Genomic DNA, 23,618 nt, shown 5'->3' on the forward strand with positions numbered 1-23,618 from the left:
ATAATGGACATGAACAGACAAACGAAATAGTGAATTATACACCAAGCGGGTTTTATTTTGTGCACATTTACTTTCTGGCACATGTGTTTTGAGCCTGGATATATGAGAGAGAAAACCAGAGAGTGACAGAAAAATAAAAGTCAGGGCTGTAAAAGAAAGGATCGAGCTGAACCAGTGGGAGAGGTGAAGAAAAATAAAGTGTAAAATGGGTTAAATTCTTCAGGGGTAGGCCGCCAGAGTGTCTTGAATCCAGTAAAGGAACTCGCACACTTTGACGTAGACTCCGGGGTAGTCGGGAAGGGCACATCCCTGACCCCATGACACCAGGCCGTGAAGCTCTCCTTCACACACCAGAGGGCTGCCAGAGTCACCCTGAAATACAGAGGGAGTGAGTGTGAGCATGTGTTTCATTCATACACACACACAGCTATAATTCCAGGCTGTCTTTACTGTAAAACTCACGTTGCATGCATCTCTGCCTCCATCCATGAATCCGGCACAGAACATCCTGGGTGAGATCATGCCAGGATAGGCGTTGTGACAGATGTTGTCATCTATTACGGGCACGTCCAAACACTGCAGAAGGGTGGGCATGTACACTGTAACAGACAGAGGAGAGACAGTCAAAGAAACCTCTGAGGCATCTTGAGAATCTTTTGAAAAATAATTCAACAGGAGAAGGCTGGCAATATTCTATATTGTTGAAAAAACCCAATACATTGCTCTCGATGATTCTCAGTCCAGAGCCTATTTCCTCCTACTGAATCTACCAGTAGAAACAGTTAATGTATACATATAGAGACCGCCATTGTTTCTCTAATTTCTTGTTCATGTTAATGGTACAACTAAAGGTACATTTGTTTGGATAAATATGTGATAACAACAAAAATAGCTCATATGATTTTAATTGATATATAGTTTTAACCATTTTCCATGGTTTTCTTGATAATGATTTTGGTTATTATCAAGAAAACCATGGAAAATGTCTAGATGTCAGCTCTTTAATCAAACTCTTATGAGATATTTGTGTTGTTATCATTTAATTTGTCCAAACAAATGTACCTTCAATTGTATCAGGCATTAAAATGAACAAGAAATTAGAGAAAACAATGGTCTAATATTTTTTTCAAAGACTATATATATACTGTATATACCATAGCCTATAAAAACTGTGTGTGTGTGTGTATTTCCTAAAACAGCTGGACAATGTTGGGTTTTTCCTCAAATATGAAAGGACTATTTTGAGCTGTGGATTATAACACATTTGGTGCTCTGGTGAGTATTAATGACAGCTGGTTGATGATGCAGGACAGTTTTTGGACAGTGGATAAAAAAATCTATATCAGACAATCAGACTTGTTTACAGGATCAATTCTGGTTTTGAGCTTCGCACAAGATTTGTTGACAGTAAACAAAAAACATATGGACTCACTAAACTTCCCTTCAAGCTGCTATCTATAGAATTTTAAAACAGCCAACATTTGGCACCCTCCAGTGGAAGCATAAATAAAAAAAAGACACTGTTGCGGACACAAATGCTTATATGCCATACTATACTATAAGTGAGTTTTATACTGTCTCACTACATTACATACCCTATTATATTTATATTTTGTTGCTATATTAATATGGACGACACACCATATTACTTTTCCTTGTAATTTATTTCTGTCCATTGGTTGGGTCGCTCCTGTATAGTTGCTATGTTTACCTAATTTCTATTCCTATTTTTTATTATTATTATTATGCATTTTACATTTTTACTTCTCTGTTTATCTGTACTTATTTCTCTCTTTGTGCTGCTGCATCACCCAACGCTCTACATTTTAATTTAGTTTAAAATAAGCTAAAATCATGTTCTGTGCTACAAACTATACACATACTGGCATTAGGCACGTTTTGGAGCTGTGCAATTTATAATATTATAATCAACCCACCCTCGTCACCAAGGGCAGTGTTGCCCCAGCCAGACACATGGCACTGCAGCCCCCCAATCGGGCACCCTGTGGGCAGTGGGACTGGTCGAACTACGTCGTTCACCTCCACCGGGTGGAAGAGCTTGATCAGCATGATGTCAAAATCCAGAGTTTGGTAGTCATACCTGCACACAGAGAAAGTGTAGTAAAATAAGCTGTAGACTTTAGCAGTTTGTCTGCACTGGAAGAACAAATCAGATGGAAATGGAGTCATGAAAAAGGTTGAGAACATTCTCAGGTGGGATTTTTCCATCTTTCACTCACTCAGGGTGCCAGATGATGGTATCGGTCTTCATGAGCTGCTCGGTGCCATCAAACGTTCGCAAATCATGTTCTCCCAGCATGACCTGCATGTAATAGGGACTGAGAGAGGAGGTGGAATATGTGAGAAAATGTGCGAGCAGAAAAACTATTGTTTTTATCTTATACTTCTACATCAGTCTGAATGTCTCCATTTACTCTATTTTGCAAAGACTACATTCATTTTATATTTAGATAAAGACAGGATAATGGCCCCCCTCTCCTATTGCAAGTCACAAGTTTTTCATGTTGTAAAGTGTATTGAGTATGTGCTATGTTGCTCCCCTATCCTCTTGTTATGCTGTATCTCTTTCATTCCTGCCTTCCTGTCCTGTCATATTGTATGTATGTTCATGTATATGTATGGACGGGTTGATGGTCATTTCGTTGTCCTAGTACGTGTTACTCTGTTCAATGACAATAAAATTGATTCTCATCTCATTTCATAAAGCATTTAATAATCTAAGTAATCTTTTTTTCATGAATGCATACTTACTTGTACCAACAGTGAGCAACGGAGAGCACCCACTGATCGTTGATGAGCACCCCACCGCAGAAGTGGTAACCATAGTTGAGGGAGGCCATGTATGGACGAGAGCCACGCGCACACTCCCACCCGCCAATGATCCTGCCATCTTCACGTGGAACTGCCGCTGTTACACACACAGGAAGGGATTCATTTGTGTTTTAAAGTTATCTTTAGCCACAAATACACATAGTACACATTTAGGGCAGTGTTTGTGTCTAGCCTTGTGCATGTGTGTATTTCTGAGTCTTTACCAGCAGCGCCGATCAGCAGCAGCAGAGCCAGCAGTCTCATGGTGTCAGGTGAATGATCAGAAGACACCTGATCACACCTCAGCTCACATTTATACCCCACAGGTCCCCCTGTGTTCAGCCCATCCCTTCCTCCCCCTCTCTTTCCTCTCTCCTCCCTCTTTCCATTGACCCCATCTGTCCTCAAACTCTTGGCACTATGTTTAAACCCAAATTTACACTCTTATCACGCTCCTATTTTCATGTTTGCCCACTTCCACCCCATCGTGGCACACCCCCTGTGGTTATGTCATCTGTGCACCTCATCTACAAATGTGGACCAAGGTCTCAACACATTTAACACCTGCTTAAGGTTCTCTCATGGGTCACTTATTGTTGGCAAGCTATAATACCAAATTCTGTTACAGTTATACAACCATCCTTAAGGAATGGGCCAATAGAGGTGGAAAAAAGAATAAAATTACAGCAATAGCTGTCGTCTTTCACCAAGAGACCCCATTGGCAAACATTTTATGATTCACAGTTGGGTTTAGGAAAAAAATAAAATAAATGAATGTGCTGTTTTATGGCCTCCTTCTGCGTCGCCCTTGAAAAAAAAGCCAAGAGAGGTGAAAAAGAAATCATCAGTCATCTCTGAAGCAGAAAGCTAAAACAACATGCTTTTCTGTTCCTGTGTCAGGCAGCAATCAGCAGCCTTTAACCTCTGCTGGTTGCAGAATAAATAATACTATTTATTTATTTGTTGTTGTTTCAACACATTTTGTCAGCATGGCATAGTACAAACAAGTGGCCCATGGACAAAGGTGTAATGGAATTTACATTTCACACAATCAACACAAGATGTATGAAGCAGGCATTTTAATTTGAACATTGCATAGATTTTTAGTCGTTTTTGTGAGTGCAAGTGTTTCAAGTGTTTGTGTGCATGGAAGAAAGGATGTTTTTCTAAGTATTTCAAATAACTATATATGAATAACTGTGTGAATAACTGTAACTTCCATACTCCTCCTCCTCCTCCTCCTCCTCCTACTACTACTATTAAAGATAATAATAATAATGATATATATTATTATCATTTGTATTATATTATTATTATGTTGTTGATGAGAAACCCTAAAAAAAATCAAATCAAATAGGTAAGTAAAAATAAATCGAAATATAATTCAACCAATTAATAGTAAGGGATTATATCATATAATATTATATTATGTTATTTTATATTATATTATATTATTGAGCCATTTTGTCATAGCATGATATGGCTGGTTCCAAGAATTCATTGCAGTGATAAAAAAGAATAGGCACATTTATTCAGGTGATAGGTGCGGAAAATGATGTGTCAAAAACCGAGTACTGAAAAACACTCTCCAAGGCCACAAATACGAAGGATGTGGCTCACTTATTAACTGAAAGGATGAACGTGGCATACAAGAAGATAAGGTTATTTTTCAGGGTAGGGACTGGGGGGCGGGGGGAGGAGGTTTGGGGGTGGGTGGGTCGAATTGGGTGGAGATATGGAGGTCATGGAAGGACACTGAGGAGTTTTGGTATAAATGCAGTGAGTGACAGTTCATTCACGTCCAGTCTGGTTGCAGGAAGGTTTGAGTCAGCCACATGATGATTGGCCTGATTGTTGTCGCACTCCTGGGCGCTGCAGGTAAAGCACGTCTGCAGCATGCACAACAGTTTTAGATTAAAGAGGAACTGTGATAAATATAAAGAATTTTGTATTGCCTTTGCACCACAGCTGCAGCTCCTACGGATGACAGGATCGTGGGTGGCTACGAGTGTACACACCACGGTCAACCCTGGCAGGTTTCTATCAACCTCGGCTATCACTACTGCGGCGGCTCCCTCATCAACGACCAGTGGATCGTCTCTGCTGCCCACTGCTGGCAAAAGTTTGTATTAGATTATTAAATCCCGGTACTGACAGGTCTAGGACTGAAGTGCCCTTGAGCAAGGCACCTAACCCCCCTGCACAGCTCACCGGGCGCAGTAATGTGCTGCCCACTGCTCCTTGCATGGTGTGTTCACTTGTGTGTAAAAAAAAAAAAAAAAGGATGGGTTAAATGCAGAGGTTGAATTTCCCCATTGTGGGATTAATAAAGTAATCTTCTTCTTCTTCTTCTAAATCAAAATGTTTCTGTATTCACTGTGTGTTTAAGAAGGTAATTACATTTCTCTTCATCTCTCTGTATTTCAGCCCCTATTCACTGATGGCCATCTTGGGTGACCACCACATCTGGATGCACGAGGGCACAGAGCAGTACATGTCAGTGGATGCCATCTACTGGCACCAGAGCTACGACTACCAGACGCTAGACTATGACATCATGCTGATGAAGCTGGCTCACCCCGCCACCATTAACCAGTACGTCAAGCCTGTCGCTCTGCCCAAGGCCTGCCCCGAACCCGGGACCATGTGCACCGTGTCTGGATGGGGAAACATCTACTCTGATTCTGGTGAGGAAGCACCAAGTCTCACATTAAAACTCACTATGATCCTATTGTTTCTTTATGTTTATGTTGAAATCACCTCACCACTCAAAACCTGACAAAATACTATCCTCATGGCCTTCCATTTATTTTCAACACATTTAAACTAAAGCCTTGAATAAACAATTGAGTACTAATTTACATTAACCCTATAAAGCCAAGTGTATCATATTTGATACACAAGTTTTTGAGAACTCTACATCATCAGTGTGATCTTTTTTTTCCTGAAAAACTTTATTTTCTTCATGTGTTGAAGAAGAAAAAGAGCAACAAATTGCACAAAAATATCAGATGTAGCAAAAAAGATATGCAGGTTCCACTGGTGGATCAGTCATTGCTGCGAGAAAACTTCATATCAGCAGATGTATGATGTTGTGTTATATGGAAGAAAAATATTTTGCATGTTTGAGGAAAATGATAAAAGGAAGTCAAAGTATTAATAGATTAAAAATGTTGGGTTTTATATGTTTTTGTTAGTTCACACACACTGTGAGCACAAAAAGACCTGGTGTATCAAATATGATACAAATTAGAATTCATTTATGCCTATTCATATTGGATTTTTATTTATTTATTTATTTGTCAGCAGGTTCATTAAACACTTTTTTCATGGTTCAGGCTTTATAGGGTTAATTTCTGCTGTCATGAAACAGACAGAGTTTCACATTGTGTTTTAGTATAAGTGATGACCTCACATAGACGAACTTTGCTACTATCAGAAAAATTAGCAAACTTTTAGGAAATGAAAAATTAACTGAAAGGCAACTGACAAAACAAAATGAAAAAAGATATGAGTTGCTTAGCACCTAGGGCAAGAGGAAACCCTGTAGAAAGTAGCTAAAATATATTTTTGTAAGGGGAAACATAAAACTCATACTCAACTTACGGCCCACCAGACTTTTTCTAATTCACAATGAAAATTTCTTTCTACTGTGAATGTAAATAAGGTACCAGAGTGCATAAAAAATATCAATATAGACTCAAAGAGCTTGTTACTTTTTTATTTTTAAGGGCCACAAGGCCTACTGTAAATCCTTGTGCCATTTTAATGTTGTTAACAGCTCAAATTACTCAGTTAATTGGACAAGAAATAAAAGAAATATGAGTTATAGGCCTTCAGCAATAACTAGCTGCTGGCCTCCTGTCATTTTGAAAAACTGGCCTCCGGGCAAAGCAAGTTGCATATCTCTGCTGTATAAAGTTTTTTTGATGTCTGACATATTTTCCTCACCAGATTTCTAGAAGTCTTCTAGAATCTCTGCTGTATAAAGTTCTTTTTTTTTTAACCTTTGTTAAGCCCCTTAATTACTGTTGCTACATCTGTGCACTTAACTATAATGATTTATCACTCATTTTTTTGTAGTTTTTGACACAATGGGTCTCTAGTTCAAAACACAACAGAACCTTTCTTTCTTCTACCATGAAGACTGTCACTTGGCCTATCAGATTTGTAGCAGCTAACGCTATTACCATGCTAATGTAGCATTAGCTAATGCTAATAACTCTGTTAACTGACTTTTTAATGTTTTCAGCAAATTATTTTCAAAGGGGTTTTAAACATGCACTTGATAGCTACTGGTGATAATAATAATAAAAGAAGCTAAAGATCCACAGTTTGAGTACCTAGTTATGGTTGTTAAGCTACAATAGGACCATCATTCTTTGGTCATTGCTTCATAAAGGCTGACATTTTGGAAATAGCCAAGGTAAAACTATTGACACATTTATCACCTCTGTTCCTTTCTGTCTTGCTCTTATCTGCAGTTTTCAACCCGTTCAACCTTCAGTGTGTCAAAGTCCCCATTATGTCTTACAAGGACTGTGATGCTTCCTACCCCAACATGATCACTGACCGCATGGTGTGCGCTGGATTCCTGGAAGGAGGCAAGGATGCTTGTCAGGTATTTCCACACAATTACACAGCACATTAAATAAGGTTTGGTGTTCTGTGAACATGTAAAAACATACGGCTTATATTAAGGTCCTTGTAATGACCATTAATTAACAAGTAATAAGGCATTGTTCTCGCTTTAGATCCCTTTAGCTGCAAAAAGCATAGTTAACTGTTAACAAGTGCATAGTTAACTTATAGTTAACTTATAATAGATGAGCAATAAAGTATATTTTAATATCAATAAACAAACAAAAGATTAATAAAGGCATGGCAAAGACATAATGGGTGGGTTATGGGTGTTTGTAATGCTATTATGAAGAATTATAAGATACTCATGAGGCTTTTATTAATGTTCTTATTATACATCTCTTATAGCATGCTATTAGCTGTATTATAATGCCATTATTAACACTTATATAGGCTTATCAACACACAGTAATGTTAATAAGCATCTTGTAAGGACTTACAAGGGCCTTATTACTTGTTAATTAATGGTTATTACAAGGACCTTGATATAAAGCGTTACCAAACATATTTAATGGGAGGAAATGTTGAATAAACTCTTCTCTCTTCCCTGTACAGGGTGACTCTGGTGGTCCTCTGGTGTGTAATGATGAGCTGCACGGTATCGTCTCTTGGGGCCAGGGCTGCGCTCTGCCCAACTTCCCGGGCGTTTACACCAAAGTCTGCTCTCTGATGCCCTGGATCGAGGATATTCTTGCCAGATACACCTAGACTGTGATCTCCCGTCACAGAATGACGTGAGAGAAGGGAAACCAGAGGGAGATTGAAATTGAAGGAGACAGAGACAGAAGGCAGTGGTGGGTAGTGTCAAAAAGAGAGTCAGAGGGAAAGCTGAGAGAGAAAGAGAGACACGAGGAGAAACAGTGGGGGAGAGAGAGAAAAAGAGATGTTGGATGTGTTTTTGTCAGGGCACAATCAATAAAATCCACCATTTTGTGATGCATCAGTGTGTTTATTATTGTTGACAATACTGTAGTGCTGCATCTGCTCCCAGTGCCGACGCTCTTGGGCACACTATGTTACTGTTATATGAATACTTTATCTCAATTCAGTGGCGACATTTCCACCAAAATAAATACAAACCACAGTCTAGTATTTACAGCTAATGTCAGTGCACTGTAACAACTCACAAAATTGCATTTGTGCAAATCCAACATCCTGTGTGTGATTTTTTTTTCATAAAAATAATACACACACTGTTCAGAGACACACAAAGACACAGACTATAACAGGGTTCATACACTTCAGCAGTGGTCAAATTCAAGCATTTTTCAATTACTTTCAAGGTCTATTTTCAAGCTTTTCCAGTATCTTACACCTGTTGTAAATTGCATGTTTTAGATGAGTACTCACATACTAAAAGGGGGAGATTTCACTTAACCATACCAACAGCGATGGTATTACACTTTTAGGAGGAACGGTCTTCATTTCAGATAGGCTACTCATTATTTTTTACATTGAACATGTGATTATCTATAGTCTATAGATGGATATAGTCAGATTGCAAGAGAAATACAGTAAGAATTTCAAGCATTTACAAGCACTTTATCCCACATCCAAGCACTTTTTAAACCTTGAAACATTTAACATTTAAATTCAAGCATTTTCAAGGATTTCAAGCACCCGTACCAACCCTGTATAATCTGTTAATGAGTAAAAAGCCTTGGTTTTTATCATTCAAAATCTGTATAACTAGTGTGTTATATACAGTCATAGAAAAAATGATTAGACCAACCTTGTTTTCTCTAATTTCTTGTTCATTTTAATGCCTGGTACTCAACTCAACTCAACTTTATTTATAACTTTAAAACAACCACAGTCGCAACAAAGTGCTGTACATAAACAAACAGAACAAGAGACAATAAAAATAAATAAAACAGGAATAAACACTAAAATATATAGTTTCGTTGCTTTTTAAAAAAAAAAAAAAAAAATTTAAAACAATAAATAAAAGCAAACCATAAAACACTTGAAACAAGAGCAGAGTCTAATGCGTGATTAAAAGCCAAGGAATAAAAACAGCTTTTTAGATGAGTTTTAAAAATGGACAGTGAGGAGGCTTGTCTGATGTGCAGGCAGCTCATTCCATAGCTCGGGGGCTGCAATAGAAAAATCTCTGTCCCCTCCGAGCTGTACAACAAAATGTACATTTGTTTGGACAAATATAATGATAACAACAAAAATATCTCATAAGAGTTCAATGAATGAACTGATGTCTAGCCATTTTCCATGGTTTTCTAGATAATGATTTTGGTTATTATCAAGAAAACCATAGAAAATAGCTCGATATCAGCTTGTAAATTAAACGATATTTTTGATGTTATCGTTATATTTTCCATGAATGTATATGGTGTTTTCAGCCCTTTAAGGTTTTTATTGTTGTTGCAGCACATGGATGCTGCCCTCATCTTGATTTTCTGTCCTCTGAGAGCAGAATGCTTTATACACCTGGAAAGAGTGCAGATGTTGCAAAACCCCATTTATCAATGTCAGTATACGACAAGAATCTGAAAAGGAGTTAGACTTCCACTGAAATGTCTTCAAGTAGTTTCATTCAGAGCCGAGGACAAAAATATAGTGGGAGAGAAACTCAAAGAAAAGAACAGCTGAAGGTCAACCTTTTAACTGATATAAAGTTCTGTGGTTCAAAAGTCATGTGGCTGAAGATGACTCACACATTCTTCCTTCATTTTTCCCCCCATCACAATGCTGTTCAGAGAAGTCTGATTTAAAGGTCAAAGTCAATTTTCTTGAAAAATCAATTTTGCCTTTGTGCTCATGCCTTAAAGATCTCATCTCCTATGACGCTGGAATAGTTTTGATATGACCACATCATAAGATCTTTTGTCATTATCATGGTTCAGTAAAACCAAAGATCTGTTTTTAAAGCAATCTCCAGGCTGAAATGAATTAACATTTCATGTGGTGTGCTGGGGGAATAATTCCAATACTGGACTGTACTTCATGAGATGGAAAAAAAGTGTTGTTTATTTTATGGTTTTATTTTGGGAAAAATACGTATTTGAAATTACTAAAGGCTTTGCAGAAAAATTAGGAACTGGTGCAACATACAGTCATGGAAAAAATATTATACCACACTTGTTTTCTTCAATTTCTTGTTCATTTTAATGCCTGGTACAACTAAAGGCACATTTGTTTGGTCAAATATAATGATAACAACAAAAATAGCTCAAAATAGTTTAATTTAAGAGCTGATATCTAGACATTTTCCATGGTTTTCTTGTTAATGAGTTTGGTTATTATCAGGAAAACTATGGAAAATGTCTAGATATCAGCTCTTAAATTAAACTATTTTGAGCTATTTTTGTTGTTATTATTATATTTGTCCAAACAAATGTACCTTTAGTTGTACCAGACATTAAAATGAACAAGAAATTGAAGAAAAAGGGTGGTCTAATAATTTTTTCCATGACTGTAAGCTTGAAGTCACACATTTTTGATTGGTCATCGAAAAAAACATCCCCTTCAAACTATTGTCACCATTCAGGGATACATTAATGATAATAATAAAAGTAATAATAATAATTATAATAATAAATAATAATATGCTGAAAAACACTGAAAGTGCTTTTTACTCTTCAGCAACAAAAATGTCATGCTTGCCATACAACCCTGATTACAAAAAACCTGGGACACTGTGAATAATTTAATAAAAACATAATGCAATTATCTGCAAATCAGTTAATTAATAATAATCTGTTTATTCAGTTAAAAGCACAAAGACAAGGATCATATTGGCTGCTGTGTCATGAATGTATTTATTCATACCACTACTAAATAAAAAAGAGGGCTTTTATTATCTGAAATATCTAGTTAGTTAAACAGTGTTATTTGTTATTTGTAACAAAACATCTGTGTCTATTGAAACGAATGTCTACATCATTACTACATTTGTGTTACATAATAATACATTTTATTTGTAAAGCGCTTTTCATTGTTAAAAGCAATCCCAAGGTGCTACAGAGTACAACGAGATTAAAAACAGGTTAAAAAGTCAAAGCACAACGATACATTTAATAAAAAGCCTTTTTAAAAAGAAAGGTTTTTAGGCCTTAGATTAACAATTACAGCCAAATTCAATAACTTATGGATATTAAAGTGGCCTTTGTCTTGACTGGCATTATAAAAGAAAGGTTAAATATTTCAGTTTAGTACCTTAATGTGCAGCTTGAGTTAGTTATCTAATGTTCAAACTCAGATACACTTGATTTTTGTAAATATATATAATCATTCATGAACTTGATGCATATTGTTTTATTTATGTTTTATAAAATGCCCCAATTTTTTTGCATGACATTAATTATCATTGAAGAGAAAAAGTAATTGCAGTGTTGATAATGATTTTTTTCTTTTTAATGATTTTCTGTAAGACGATCAATAAAAAATGTGTGAATTAAAGTTTATGTTGCATCAGTTCCGATTTACTAACTTCAAACAGAAGAAGCAACTTAAAAAATACAAAAAATATATATTTTTTTATTCTCATGAAGTTTCCCTGTTTTCTTGTCCATGAAATATTTTGTTGAAGTTGTTTGTTGAAAAATCAGCAGATTTTTCAGCCGAATTTGATGGCACACGTCTTGTTTGAAACTAAAGCAGCAAGCCAAACTTTCATTGCTGAAATTAACCAACGGACAGTTGCACAGAAATATCTCCCATCTGTTCTCCACAGACAGGACTGTGGATAATCTCTCCTCCTCACCATCACAACCAACACCACCACAGTGAAGCAAGACATGCAAAGAGATGGTGATGAAATGGAATATGACATGAAGACAGATTAGTAAATTAATGCAAAGATGTAAAAATTAAAGTCTCTTTTCAACATAATTTTGCATAACCATTTATAATTAATTTATTCATAAATGCTGGGAAATGAATTTGAATTATGAATTGGCAACAAGCACAGCAGACATCTTCCCTCTAATGAATTATGAGACTTCTAATACTGTATAATGCAGAAGTACCTGCAGTGCTTCCACCTGCGCTCCTTTAGCTGCGTCATAAATCCATTGAAACTGTCAGAGAGGGAGAGAAAAGGAGTTAAATCAGTGGTGAAATCGTAATGTGGAAAGAATGTCAATAAAAAAGTGGATTTTATGCTTAAGGCAAGATCATTTTGTATTAGGCAAACCATTTAGTGGTGTAAAAGCCCAACTTAGGTTGCTTTAAAACATGTTGCAGCAATCACAGTAGCATGGTGCAGAAAAGAACCCAACAATAAGTATAATTTAGACTTAATCAGTGTGATTAAAACAAAATATATATGCTCAGAGCTCAGATAGCAACATCAACTTGTGGCAATTGATGAGTCTGAGAAAATCACAATTATGAAGCAAATAAAGTGTTGACAATATTTAATCATTCAAAAGTAGACAGTGGATGGGGATTTATTTGTTTTGTTTTTTTATACTTATATTTGAGCTTGATATTTAGTGTTTTATGATCAAAAAAGAATACTAGCTTTAATGTGAGGTAAACTGACATTTAGGGGAATATTTTGGCAATAACTAATGCTCAGTGATTCTCGTGCCCATTTATAACTGCAGCAGCTACTGTTAGGAAGCTAATTTATCATGTTATTTCAAACCAGATGTAACATAGTGCAATGCTGTGGTGTAACTGGGAACTCAGCCACAATAAAAAATCAATATTATAAGACAGAGCAACCTTCCTGAACTATACTGTAGAATCTGTTATTTTAAAATGATTTCACATAAGCCAAATGATTTGCTTGAAATTCTTTATTTGTCTTATTGTTCAGTACAACAGATGGAACAGAGACAGCAAATGATGTTTAGCCGCTCGACTGAACTTGTGTGAATCACTTAGTTGCTGGCCATGGTGCTCTCCAGCCAGTCGTTGAAGATGCAGACCTGAAGATGAAAAGGACCAAAGTTACAACAGCGAATCAGCATGACATGGCAAAATAAAACGAGCGCAGCATGTTGATTACATTTTTTTTTTTTTTTAAACTTACCTTGGCGTAGACACCGGGGTGGTCCCTCTCAGCACATCCGTAGCCCCAGGACACAACACCCTGCAGCTCACCGTTGCACACGACGGGGCCACCAGAGTCACCCTGAGAGAGAGAGAGAGAGAGAGAGAGAGAGAGAGAGAGAGAGAGATAGTGAGTGAAATGACTTAGATATTTTTCTTATTAAAGCCAACAAGCTTTTCCAAGTGTTTCTTACAGTTATTGCTGCAAGCCTGTGTGAACAATGGAATACATACCTGGCAAGAGTCCTTGCCTCCCTCCAGGTATCCAGCGCAGAACATGGCGTCGGTGATCATGCCAGGGTAGGAGTTGTCACAGTCCTGGAAAGACAGGATGGGGATGTTCAGGCACTGGAGCTTGTCGCCATCATCAACTGGAAATCAAAAGAGAAAGAAAAAGATGAGCTACATCACAGTAAAAACACACACATGTTGAACGCAGGAGTTATTACTCACCGGAGCTCATGGTGTTGCCCCAGCCGGAGACTTTGCACATGGTGCCAGCGGGGGCACAGCTGGTGGGCAGAGCCACGGGCTGCACGTACTGGTTGAGGGTGGCGGGCTTGCTCAGCTTGATCAGCATGATGTCATTGTCGATGTTGTAGGAGCTGTACCTGGGGTGGCGGATGACGCGGGAGGAGCTGATGAACTGCTCGGTTCCCTCAGTGACCCTGATGTGGTGCTCTCCAAGACGAACCTGAACACGGCTAAAAGCAATTGAAAAACGGGGGATTAGTGACAAAACACAAAAAAAATGACCATCAAATGAACCCCCCTCAGCGAAGTAAATTAGACCTATAACCCTTGAAAACATGAGGAATGTGCTTACGACTTGTAGCAGTGAGCAGCAGACACAACCCAGTTCTCGTTGACCAGGGAGCCACCACAGAAGTGGTATCCAGAGTTCAGGGACACGGTGTGGGCCTGGGAGTGGGGTGTGCACTCATACCCTCCGACGATCTTGTCGTCCTCCAGGGCAACTGAAAACACACATCAGTAACAAGTTAGATGTTTGTTACTACTCAACCAAACATGAATTTCATGAATCTCTTTGAATGCAGATTTTGCTTTTGTGTATTTTTAGCCAATCCCGGATTCATTTGAGCTCTGAGGCTGTTTAGAGATCCATCAGCTGTACTCTAATTCAAAACCCTCACTTTAGGGAGACAGTTTGGTTATTCTAGATTAAATTCTGGGACAAAGGCCAACAGACTGTTCGCAGAAAGAAAGTCAATCTGCTCAGTAAGAACTTTACACTCACAAGCAGCTCCGATGAGCAGAACGAAGACCAGAGACCTCATGGTTGCTATGTGATCCTGTTGATGATGGACTTCACCTGCAGCCCTGGTTTATATTCACAGTCAGGAGAGCTGCCCTGCTCTTTGGCCATCCTCATTGGTCAGCAAGGGGCCAATCTCTGAGGCGAGATGTTGGGGTTAGGTGATTCATTTCTAGAATTCGATAAAAAAAAAATTTCCATTGCAGGAGAAAAAATGACTTCTTGTCAGAGAAGTGTGTATTTGGATCAAATTGGCTGCTGTGTAAATGTATTTATTTATATCACTACTAAAATAAAAAGAGGGCTTTTATCATCTGTAATATCTATTTAGTTAACAGTGTTATTTGCTATTACTGTTAATATTATCATGATAAAACAAAGCATCTGTCTCAATTGAAACTAATTTCTACAGCATTGATACATTTTCTCTCATAAGATTAACAATGACAACCAAACTGAGTAATTTATGAATATTAAAGTGGCTTTTATCTTGACTAGAATTATAAGAGGAAGGTTGAACATTTCAGTACCTTTATGTGCAGCTTTAAGGTGCTGGAGTACAGGGATAGTCACAGTGTTTATGCTTTATATTACTCAATTACATTTCAGAGAAAAGGTGTTGTTTTCTCCATCCATTCCATTAATCTATCAGCTGGAGTTACTCAGCAGAATTATGGTTTAAATGCTAAATAAATGATGTAGCTCGAAAATGTGATTTACTGCAATAAAGCAGTATATGGAGTTTGACTCAGCACCACTTTGTCCAACTCATCTCTATATAATAAAACATCAATAATTAAACTGCAAGTCTGCAAGGGGACAGGACATTTTTCACAATGTGTGCTTCTATTACTTCTTTACTTTTTCTCAAAGATTTGAATGCAGATTTTTCACAGGATATTAAACATTGCTACTTTTATTTTGGTAAAGGTTTGAAGCCACCACCTGAAAGCTGACCTCGTGTTTCAGGTCAGGTCGTACAGGTACACAAGTCTATATTTGGATGTGTGTATGAACACAGTATCTCGCAGCTGTGTGTGTCTCAGCACCGAAAAAAACCCTCAGATATGAGGGGTGAGGCAACCTTGAAACATAAATTATAATATTTTTAATATTTTTAAAAAAGGCATTTTTTAATAAATAAGAGAGCAGTAGTGGAGGAAGAACTTAGATCATTTTACTTATGAGGCAATGATGCAATTAAAACATAAAGATTCTACTTGAATAAAAGTACAGAAGTTGTACCAGGAAAACTGTATTAAAAGTATAAAGTAAAATGTACTTATTATGCAGAAAGTCCCATTCCAGATCAATTACAGAGTCAATAGATCCCAAAATATGATACTTCAAGTAAGTTTTGCTGTGAGACAAGTAACAACTTTATCCTACCTGTAAGTACACGGTGACCTGATTTGAATCCCAGCTTGAACTTTAACCTAAATAGGTCTCAACAGCCACATAACTGAAAACACCTGCCTGGTAATGCATAGCCTTTCATTTATAACAATGCAATATAATTCACAATTTATTTTTTTATGCAAAATAAAAGCAATCAGTAACTAAAGCTGTCGACAACATGGTACAGTAATGTGCAAAAGTCTTAGGCAGGTGTGAAAAAATGCTGTAAAAAAGGAATGCTTTCAAAAATAGAAATGTTAATAGTTTATTTTTATCAATAGAACTAAATGCAGAGTAAGTGAACAGAAGAAAAATCTAAATCAAATTAATATTTGCCGTGACCACCCTTTGCCTTCAAACCGGCATTAATTCTTCTTGGCATTTTTTCACACCTGCCTGAGACTTTTGCACAGTACTGTATGTAATAAAATAAAACAAACAATATCTGTTTTTAAAATGTAGTGGAATAGAAGTATAAAATAGCATCAGTGGAAAATACTCAAATAAAGTTCACGTAGGTCATCATTGTAGTAAAGTATTGTACCGTACTAAAGTTACATCCCACCACATGGAGACAGCCCTTTGCGGCACGAAAATAAAATGTCTTGTATAATGTATTATTTAAAAAGAAACAGGAGTAAGTAGAAAAATTCAAGACAGAACTTAATGCCATCAGCAAAACTCAACATGAATGATGAAAATAAATGGCAAGGCAACAAGTACAAAATGAATAGACACAAAATTATTATAGAAATGACAACTGATGCAAATGTCTTGAATGTTTTGAAAAGTGACTTAAAAATGATATGGACTGTGAATGAGATCCTCAGGCAAGTCGTTTCACACAGATATCATTTTGAATAAAATTAATTGGTTTTCTCTCAGTTCACATTGGGCATATAAAACACCCAAATGGGGAAAAAAAAATCAAATTAACTATTAATCAATACTGATGGTCTTACATGTATGCGGTTTTATTGTGCCACTGTTCTTACTCACTGTTGGTCTCAGAGTGAAGAAACTATTTTCTTTATATGCTGATACATGAAATGTTAAAGTAGCAATTTATTTAGAAATAATAATAGCTTTAATTTAAGTGTTTTTGTGGAAGTCTTTGTCTTGAATATCCTTAATTACAACTCGTGGAGGAGAATATATATCTCTATTTAATTTATTGTGTTTATCTTTCTTGAATTTGTTATAACTGCATTAATTAGACTCATCATTTTTGATAAATATGAGATAAGAAATTGCACAGAAGAAACAATGATTTATTTCAAGGACTTTATTCATTTTTACTTGAACTTCAGAAAAAAAACAAAAAACATTTGGACAGTCAATAATGTGTGTCCGATGTGAAGGTTGAATGGTGGAGTTAATAGCTGGCCATTGTTTGGGACAGCCACTCGGTCTGCACACACACCTGGAAAAGAAAAGACATTAGTGAGTTTGTTGCTGTGTAACATAACATACATTAAGGAGGGTGATGGTTAAATTCATTGATGATGTACTGAAATGTTACCTTGGAGTAGACACCGGGGTGGTCCCTCTCAGCACATCCGTAGCCCCAGGACACAACACCCTGCAGCTCACCGTTGCACACGACGGGGCCACCAGAGTCACCCTGAGAGAGAGAGAGAGGATTATTATGCTCCGAGCTTTGTAATAATGGAACTAATCATGGCATGCTACTGCAATAAAGCAATTTCAAATTAGAGAGGAGTGAAAACCTGTAGTCCAATTTGAAAATATAGTGATAGAAAATGAGACACACACCTGGCAGGAGTCCTTGCCTCCTTCAAGGTATCCAGCACAGAACATGGTGTTGTCGATCATGCCGGGGTAGGAGTTATTACAGTCCTCATAAGACAGGATGGGGATGTCCAAACACTGCAGCTTGTCGCCGTCAGCAGCTGCAGCAAGACAACAAATGGATTTTTTGGAGATTGTATACATAGTTTCAGAAATGTGAGTTTGTCTGTAATAACTGTTTTCTACTCACTGGAGCTCATGGTGTTGCCCCAGCCAGAGACTCTGCACATGGTGCCAGCGGGGGCACAGCTGGTGGGCAGAGCCACGGGCTGCACGTACTGGTTGAGAGTGGCGGGCTCGTTCAGCTTGAGCAGCATGATGTCATTCTCAAGGGTGTAACGGTTGTAGTTGGGGTGACGGATCACACGGGAAGTGCTAATGAACTGCTCGGTGCCCTCATTTACACGGATGTGGTGCTCTCCCATGCGCACCTCAATACGACTGAAAGAGACACAACATGGTGAGAGATAGTAATAAATGGATGTTATGTTTGCAAGTTAATTTATCTATTAGATGAATGCGTGGGGCCTTAATAATATATAAATATGTGCCTGGAAAACATGAGGAAAGTGCTTACGACTTGTAGCAGTGAGCAGCAGACACAACCCAGTTCTCGTTGACCAGGGAGCCACCACAGAAGTGGTAGCCCGCATTCAAAGAGACCTGATGGGGCTCAGAGTGGGGTGTGCACTCATACCCTCCGACGATCTTGTCGTCCTCCAAAGCAACTGAAAACAAGTGTAAGGCAGACAATAGAAACAGTTATTACGTGTGGTCTGCTGCAGCATTGTTAATATATAAAGAGTGCAGAATGCATGCAACCCACTCTGCTATAGAAGTAGTGAGTCACACTTACAAGCAGCTCCAATGAGCAGAACGAAGATCAGGGACCTCATGGCTGTAGTGTTTGATGCCGTCAGTTCACTTGAATCCAGGTTTTATATCCACGCCAAGCTGCCGGATTGGTTGAATAATTGCCCAATCAAAATTACAACTTGTAGAGATGCAGGCGGTTCATTTCAGGTGATGGACCAGTAAATCGAGGACTCACAGGCCTGTGATCCAATAATATTCAAGCCAATATGACTAAAAACATCTGGATTATTCACAGAATGCTTTACTCAAGGCTGACTCACTGATCAGCACTAGAGTACTCAGGCAATGTACCTATGAGTACAAGACACCAAGAGCAAATGAGACTGTCATAAAAAACGAATATATTGTATATTGAACGAAGACAATGCATAAAGAATGGTGGATTCTGAATCCTTCTAAACGCTGTTTGGTTTTTGAATGTTCAGACTACATTTGTTCTGGTTAATCTTCCACAAATATTCATGTGTTTCATGCATATTTACTGGAAGCAGCTCCACTATAACACCTAAAGCTGAATGTACTCATGGAAGATTTAAACTTTACCAAACAACAGATCTGCACTGATCTTTTACCCAGGTATCACAGTAGTTTACTGTGTGATTGTGCAGATCATTCTAAAGAGGTTTTGATTGTTATATTGTCAATTATGCTTATTTTTATTGATATTGATACTTTATACTTTTCTAGCAAGAGCAAGACAGATATATCAGTCAGCAGATAATAGTGGCCGATATTGGACTACTACAGACATATCTGTATCTATCAGTATTGGCATATATGCTGTCCGATAGGCACAGATATGAAAACTTATTTTACATTGTACATTTATTTAATGTAAAGTTTGGGGTGAGTTAGAAATCATCATGTAGTTTGACCAGCAACAAACTTAAAAAATGTATAATAATGTTAAATAAACTTTAAAAATGTTATTTGCTTTGAAAGAAGTCTTTGTAAAATCTTTGAATGAGTATCTTTGCAGAGTCATATTGCAAAATCCACATAGAAAACATCTATTTTAATTCCAACTCAAAAAATACACTATATCAGAGACTTTATAACTTTGAACATCAAAAAATGGTCCAAGTAATGATTCTCTTGACAACCCTTATCATTTCATTGTAACAATGTCATAAAAACATCACCAGATTACTTTTAAGACAATGACACTCAAACCTAAAAATGCAATTCCATTTGAATGTTTTTCACCAAGACCTGTCCTTACTGGTGGGTTCAATGGTGCGATTAAAATTCTTGGTGTTGTTTGTCTTTGTCACTTCACTGAATCAACATTTCTTTTGAGCCGTTCTATCTAAAGATACGTGGGTTGGTTTTCCTGTGAAAGCCACATTTAACAACTGTGGTTGTGAACCAGGCCATCTGCAGAGCTGCAACCATGTCTTCACAGCAGGAATCCATCTAGAGCAAAGTTAATGATTATAAAATGCATCCTATGCTAAACACATGTACAGATGCAATCCCACATATACAATGACAGAGTGTACAATGCAAAAATGTCACATGGAAACGTTTAGATCAAAAATATGCATCAAGTTAACTGCAGAGATACCCAGAGAAATAGTAGTTTTACTAATTTAAAAGGATATGCAGGCATTATGCATTTAGAGAAGTAATCAATCCATGTTATATGAATATTCACATACATGCACAAATGCCACATAAACAATTCAATGCTTATTTCCCCAATATCCCTCCTTTATAATCACATGTAATGTAATTACATGTTGCTTAAAGATTTATGAGGAAAACAATTTCAGCCATGTGAGGGCAGCACCCAACAGCCAACCAAATATTTGCTTTTCCAATACCCAGAAGATTTTTTCCAGGATCCTGATTGGTCAAAAAAACCTTGGAGGTGTGTTCAACAAGGAAACTCGAGAGGAACCGCTCCATATAAACCAGGGCTGCAGGTGAAGTCTTTCATCGACAAGATCACACAGCAACCATGAGGTCTCTCGTCTTCGTTCTGCTCATCGGAGCTGCTTGTAAGCATAAATATTTCTGCTTGTGTTCATTAGTTCTAATCAATGAAATCACTTGGTTGCTCACAATTTGGCCTCTTGTGCGTTTTCAGTTGCCCTGGAGGACGACAAGATCGTCGGAGGCTATGAGTGCACACCCTACTCCCAGGCCCACACCGTGTCCCTGAACTCCGGCTACCACTTCTGTGGTGGCTCCCTGGTCAACGAGAACTGGGTTGTGTCTGCTGCTCACTGCTACAAGTCGTATGTAACATGTCATATTATAAAGACAAGAACGAATCCGCTCTCAAAGGTATCGTGAAACCACTAATTCTCTCTCTTCTCCAGCCGTGTTGAGGTGCGTCTTGGAGAGCACAACATCAAGGTCACTGAGGGAACCGAGCAGTTCATCAGCTCCTCCCGCGTCATCCGCCACCCCAGGTACAGCTCCTACAACATCGACAATGACATCATGCTGATCAAGCTGAGCAAGCCCGCCACCCTCAACCAGTACGTGAAGCCCGTGGCTCTGCCCACCAGCTGTGCCCCCGCTGGCACCATGTGCAAAGTCTCCGGCTGGGGCAACACCATGAGCTCCTGTGAGTGACATCTATATTATAACTAGCTCAGAGTCACAATGTGTTTCAGGGCAGACACTTTTTATTTGTGTGACTCTAAACCTTTTCCAACCACTCTTTGTTTTACATATTGTAGCTGCTGACAGGAACAAGCTCCAGTGCCTGGACATCCCCATCCTGTCTTTCCAGGACTGTGACAACTCCTACCCTGGCATGATCACCGACGCCATGTTCTGCGCTGGATACCTGGAGGGAGGCAAGGACTCTTGCCAGGTATGCAACAAGAGGACTCTGCAATGGTCTTGATTATTGACCAGTGCATCTTAGTTGCAAACTTAGAATATTTGGAATTTCCTTCACATATACACTTATTCTCTCTCTCTCTCAGGGTGACTCTGGTGGCCCCGTCGTCTGCAATGGTGAGCTGCAGGGTGTTGTGTCCTGGGGCTACGGATGTGCTGAGAGGGACCACCCCGGTGTCTACGCCAAGGTAAACTCACAATATCTCATCATAAAACATTGTAAAGTTTGAAGTTTAACTTTGTAACATTGAAATATCCCATTGTGCATGCCCAGTTACTGGCTGCCAATCTAACAAATCTTATTCTGTCTCTATTCACAGGTCTGCCTCTTCAACGATTGGCTGGAGTCTACCATGGCCCAGTACTAAGTCTGATCCTGCGATCACCGTCTTACTCGGCTGCCTTTATTCCATCATTCTGACTCCACTATTGTTGAGTTTTGAACAAAGGGTGGCCATTTTCCATCTAAGACAATAAAGTTTTGACATCTTGAATTTCAAATGACGTTTCTCTCCATTTGTTTCCCGTGTCTTTCTATAGCACTTATATCAGGTATCAGGGTAGTTTACTGTGTGATTGTGCAGATCTTTCTGCAGAGGTTTTGATTAGTATAATCAATTATGCTTCTCTCTCTTGATATTGATACTTCATGCTTTTATATAGAGCAAGACATATATATCAGTCAGCAGATAATAGTGGCCGATATGGGACTATTACAGACATATCTATCAGTATCGGCATATATGTTGTCCGATATGCACAGATATGAAAACTTCTCCTACTGAACATATCATGTAAAGTTTGAGGTGAGTTAGAAATCATCATGTGGTTTGACCAGCAACAATCTGAAATAATGTACAATAATGTTAAATATACTTTAAAAAGGTGATTTGCTTAGAAAGCACTCCTCTGAGTATCTTTGCAGAGTTATATTGGTGCAAAATCCACATAGAAAACATCTATTTTAATTCCAACTCAAAAAATTCACTATATTAGAGATTTTATAACTTTGAACATCAAAAAAATTATTCAAGTAATAATTTTCTTGACAACCTTTATCATTTCATTGTAACAATGTCATAAAAACATCACCAGATTACTTTTAAGTAGGGGTGGGGCAACGCATCAACGTAATCGACTATGTAGATACGTCAATTCACTTAATGTACGTTGATGTGTCACAGAGAAAGTAAGAGGGTCATCAGAGAGCAAACTGAGGTGGAAAAACCTCGCCAAAGAGCATCCAAAGTGTAGGAGTATTTTGTGCAGAGACCAAACAACATGGTGCTCTGCACGTTTTTCAAATTAGACATGGCATGTCACAGCAGTGAGATGGCAATGCATGAACATGTGAGGCAGAAGTCTTCACACAAACATAATATATATTATGAGTATTTTGATTTTATTCTTCAGAGATTTTATGCAGAACTGTGAAACCAGTTAATACAAATATTCATATTAATATTATATATTTTGATGCAGAAAGAATGTAATTGTTACAATAATTTCTGTGAAAAGAAATGTTAAGGGTTATTTAAATTGCACAATTTTAACTGCTAGATGTTCAGTTCTGTTGTTACTGGTAATAAAAGTGACTTGAATTGTACATTGTGTTATGATTTTGCTGTTGTATTGCTAAATGTAGATTGCATTACATTCATTTCAGTTCAATGGAATGCACTCTTGCATTATTTTTTTTTGGAGAGACTTTAATTTGGAGTGTAAAACACAGATTACCAGTTAAGACAGTTGGGGAATAATACCCTGCAGAGCATACTTTGTTTTTCATATTTGTTTGTTTTAAGATAAAATACCCGAATATAATATTGTAATATAAATGACAAGTTTTTAACATTTGATTTTTTTTTTTTTTTTTTGTTATATTCATTTAAAAAATAATCAACAG

The 23,618-nt window shown here is 37.7% G+C and overlaps 5 protein-coding genes across 5 annotated transcripts; 2 read left to right on the forward strand and 3 right to left on the reverse strand.

The window, feature by feature from the left end:
* Nucleotides 1-204: 204 nt before the first annotated feature.
* Nucleotides 205-3,099, reverse strand: LOC131975944 (trypsin-like). The gene is made up of 6 exons (XM_059338781.1): nt 3,057-3,099; nt 2,773-2,929; nt 2,241-2,339; nt 1,938-2,101; nt 463-599; nt 205-372 (listed from the first exon to the last, which is right to left on the reverse strand). Exons 1-6 carry the CDS (start codon nt 3,094-3,096, stop codon nt 220-222), a joined length of 750 nt encoding a protein of 249 aa, XP_059194764.1. The 5' UTR covers nt 3,097-3,099; the 3' UTR covers nt 205-219.
* A 1,549-nt stretch (nt 3,100-4,648) lies between these two features.
* LOC131975945 (trypsin-2-like) lies at nt 4,649-8,433 on the forward strand. Its single transcript, XM_059338782.1, has 5 exons — nt 4,649-4,710; nt 4,801-4,954; nt 5,260-5,519; nt 7,317-7,453; nt 8,029-8,433. Exons 1-5 carry the CDS (start codon nt 4,668-4,670, stop codon nt 8,179-8,181), a joined length of 747 nt encoding a protein of 248 aa, XP_059194765.1. The 5' UTR covers nt 4,649-4,667; the 3' UTR covers nt 8,182-8,433.
* Nucleotides 8,434-13,226: 4,793 nt separating this feature from the next.
* Nucleotides 13,227-14,799, reverse strand: LOC131975947 (trypsin-1-like). The gene is made up of 6 exons (XM_059338785.1): nt 14,750-14,799; nt 14,318-14,468; nt 13,945-14,195; nt 13,726-13,862; nt 13,472-13,573; nt 13,227-13,367 (listed from the first exon to the last, which is right to left on the reverse strand). The coding sequence occupies exons 1-6, from the start codon at nt 14,787-14,789 to the stop codon at nt 13,320-13,322; spliced, it is 729 nt and encodes a 242-aa protein (XP_059194768.1). The 5' UTR covers nt 14,790-14,799; the 3' UTR covers nt 13,227-13,319.
* A 2,636-nt stretch (nt 14,800-17,435) lies between these two features.
* On the reverse strand, nt 17,436-19,264 carry LOC131975950 (trypsin-1-like). The gene is made up of 6 exons (XM_059338787.1): nt 18,834-19,264; nt 18,555-18,705; nt 18,168-18,418; nt 17,942-18,078; nt 17,688-17,789; nt 17,436-17,588 (listed from the first exon to the last, which is right to left on the reverse strand). Exons 1-6 carry the CDS (start codon nt 18,871-18,873, stop codon nt 17,541-17,543), a joined length of 729 nt encoding a protein of 242 aa, XP_059194770.1. The 5' UTR covers nt 18,874-19,264; the 3' UTR covers nt 17,436-17,540.
* A 1,542-nt stretch (nt 19,265-20,806) lies between these two features.
* On the forward strand, nt 20,807-22,206 carry LOC131975948 (trypsin-1). The gene is made up of 6 exons (XM_059338786.1): nt 20,807-20,856; nt 20,946-21,096; nt 21,181-21,431; nt 21,547-21,683; nt 21,799-21,900; nt 22,033-22,206. Exons 1-6 carry the CDS (start codon nt 20,817-20,819, stop codon nt 22,078-22,080), a joined length of 729 nt encoding a protein of 242 aa, XP_059194769.1. The 5' UTR covers nt 20,807-20,816; the 3' UTR covers nt 22,081-22,206.
* The last annotated feature ends 1,412 nt before the right edge of the window (nt 22,207-23,618 follow it).

Source organism: Centropristis striata, chromosome 8 (assembly GCF_030273125.1).
Source record: "Centropristis striata isolate RG_2023a ecotype Rhode Island chromosome 8, C.striata_1.0, whole genome shotgun sequence".
NCBI classification, from domain to species: Eukaryota; Metazoa; Chordata; class Actinopteri; order Perciformes; family Serranidae; genus Centropristis; species Centropristis striata.

What these genes read in the sequence shown, in the direction of transcription:
- LOC131975944 (XM_059338781.1), bottom strand. Translation starts at nt 3,096, where the DNA reads ATGAGACTGCTGGCTCTGCTGCTGCTGATCGGCGCTGCTG. An exon ending in GCTGCTGATCGGCGCTGCTG is followed by an intron (nt 2,930 to 3,056) that starts GTAAAGACTCAG and finishes TGTGTGTAACAG; the next exon opens with CGGCAGTTCCACGTGAAGAT. An exon ending in ACCATCATCTGGCACCCTGA is followed by an intron (nt 2,102 to 2,240) that starts GTGAGTGAAAGA and finishes CTCTGTGTGCAG; the next exon opens with GTATGACTACCAAACTCTGG.
- LOC131975947 (XM_059338785.1), bottom strand. Translation starts at nt 14,789, where the DNA reads ATGAGGTCTCTGGTCTTCGTTCTGCTCATCGGAGCTGCTT. An exon ending in GGGCAACACCATGAGCTCCG is followed by an intron (nt 13,863 to 13,944) that starts GTGAGTAATAAC and finishes TTTGATTTCCAG; the next exon opens with TTGATGATGGCGACAAGCTC. An exon ending in GAGGCAAGGACTCTTGCCAG is followed by an intron (nt 13,574 to 13,725) that starts GTATGTATTCCA and finishes TCTCTCTCTCAG; the next exon opens with GGTGACTCTGGTGGCCCCGT.
- LOC131975948 (XM_059338786.1), top strand. Translation starts at nt 20,817, where the DNA reads ATGAGGTCTCTCGTCTTCGTTCTGCTCATCGGAGCTGCTT. An exon ending in TCTGCTCATCGGAGCTGCTT is followed by an intron (nt 20,857 to 20,945) that starts GTAAGCATAAAT and finishes GTGCGTTTTCAG; the next exon opens with TTGCCCTGGAGGACGACAAG. An exon ending in ACCCCGGTGTCTACGCCAAG is followed by an intron (nt 21,901 to 22,032) that starts GTAAACTCACAA and finishes CTCTATTCACAG; the next exon opens with GTCTGCCTCTTCAACGATTG.
- LOC131975950 (XM_059338787.1), bottom strand. Translation starts at nt 18,873, where the DNA reads ATGAGGTCCCTGATCTTCGTTCTGCTCATTGGAGCTGCTT. An exon ending in TCTGCTCATTGGAGCTGCTT is followed by an intron (nt 18,706 to 18,833) that starts GTAAGTGTGACT and finishes ACTTGTTTTCAG; the next exon opens with TTGCTTTGGAGGACGACAAG. An exon ending in ACCCCGGTGTCTACTCCAAG is followed by an intron (nt 17,589 to 17,687) that starts GTAACATTTCAG and finishes TTTCTTTTCCAG; the next exon opens with GTGTGTGTGCAGACCGAGTG.
- LOC131975945 (XM_059338782.1), top strand. Translation starts at nt 4,668, where the DNA reads ATGATGATTGGCCTGATTGTTGTCGCACTCCTGGGCGCTGCAG. An exon ending in CGCACTCCTGGGCGCTGCAG is followed by an intron (nt 4,711 to 4,800) that starts GTAAAGCACGTC and finishes TTTGCACCACAG; the next exon opens with CTGCAGCTCCTACGGATGAC. An exon ending in AAACATCTACTCTGATTCTG is followed by an intron (nt 5,520 to 7,316) that starts GTGAGGAAGCAC and finishes TCTTATCTGCAG; the next exon opens with TTTTCAACCCGTTCAACCTT.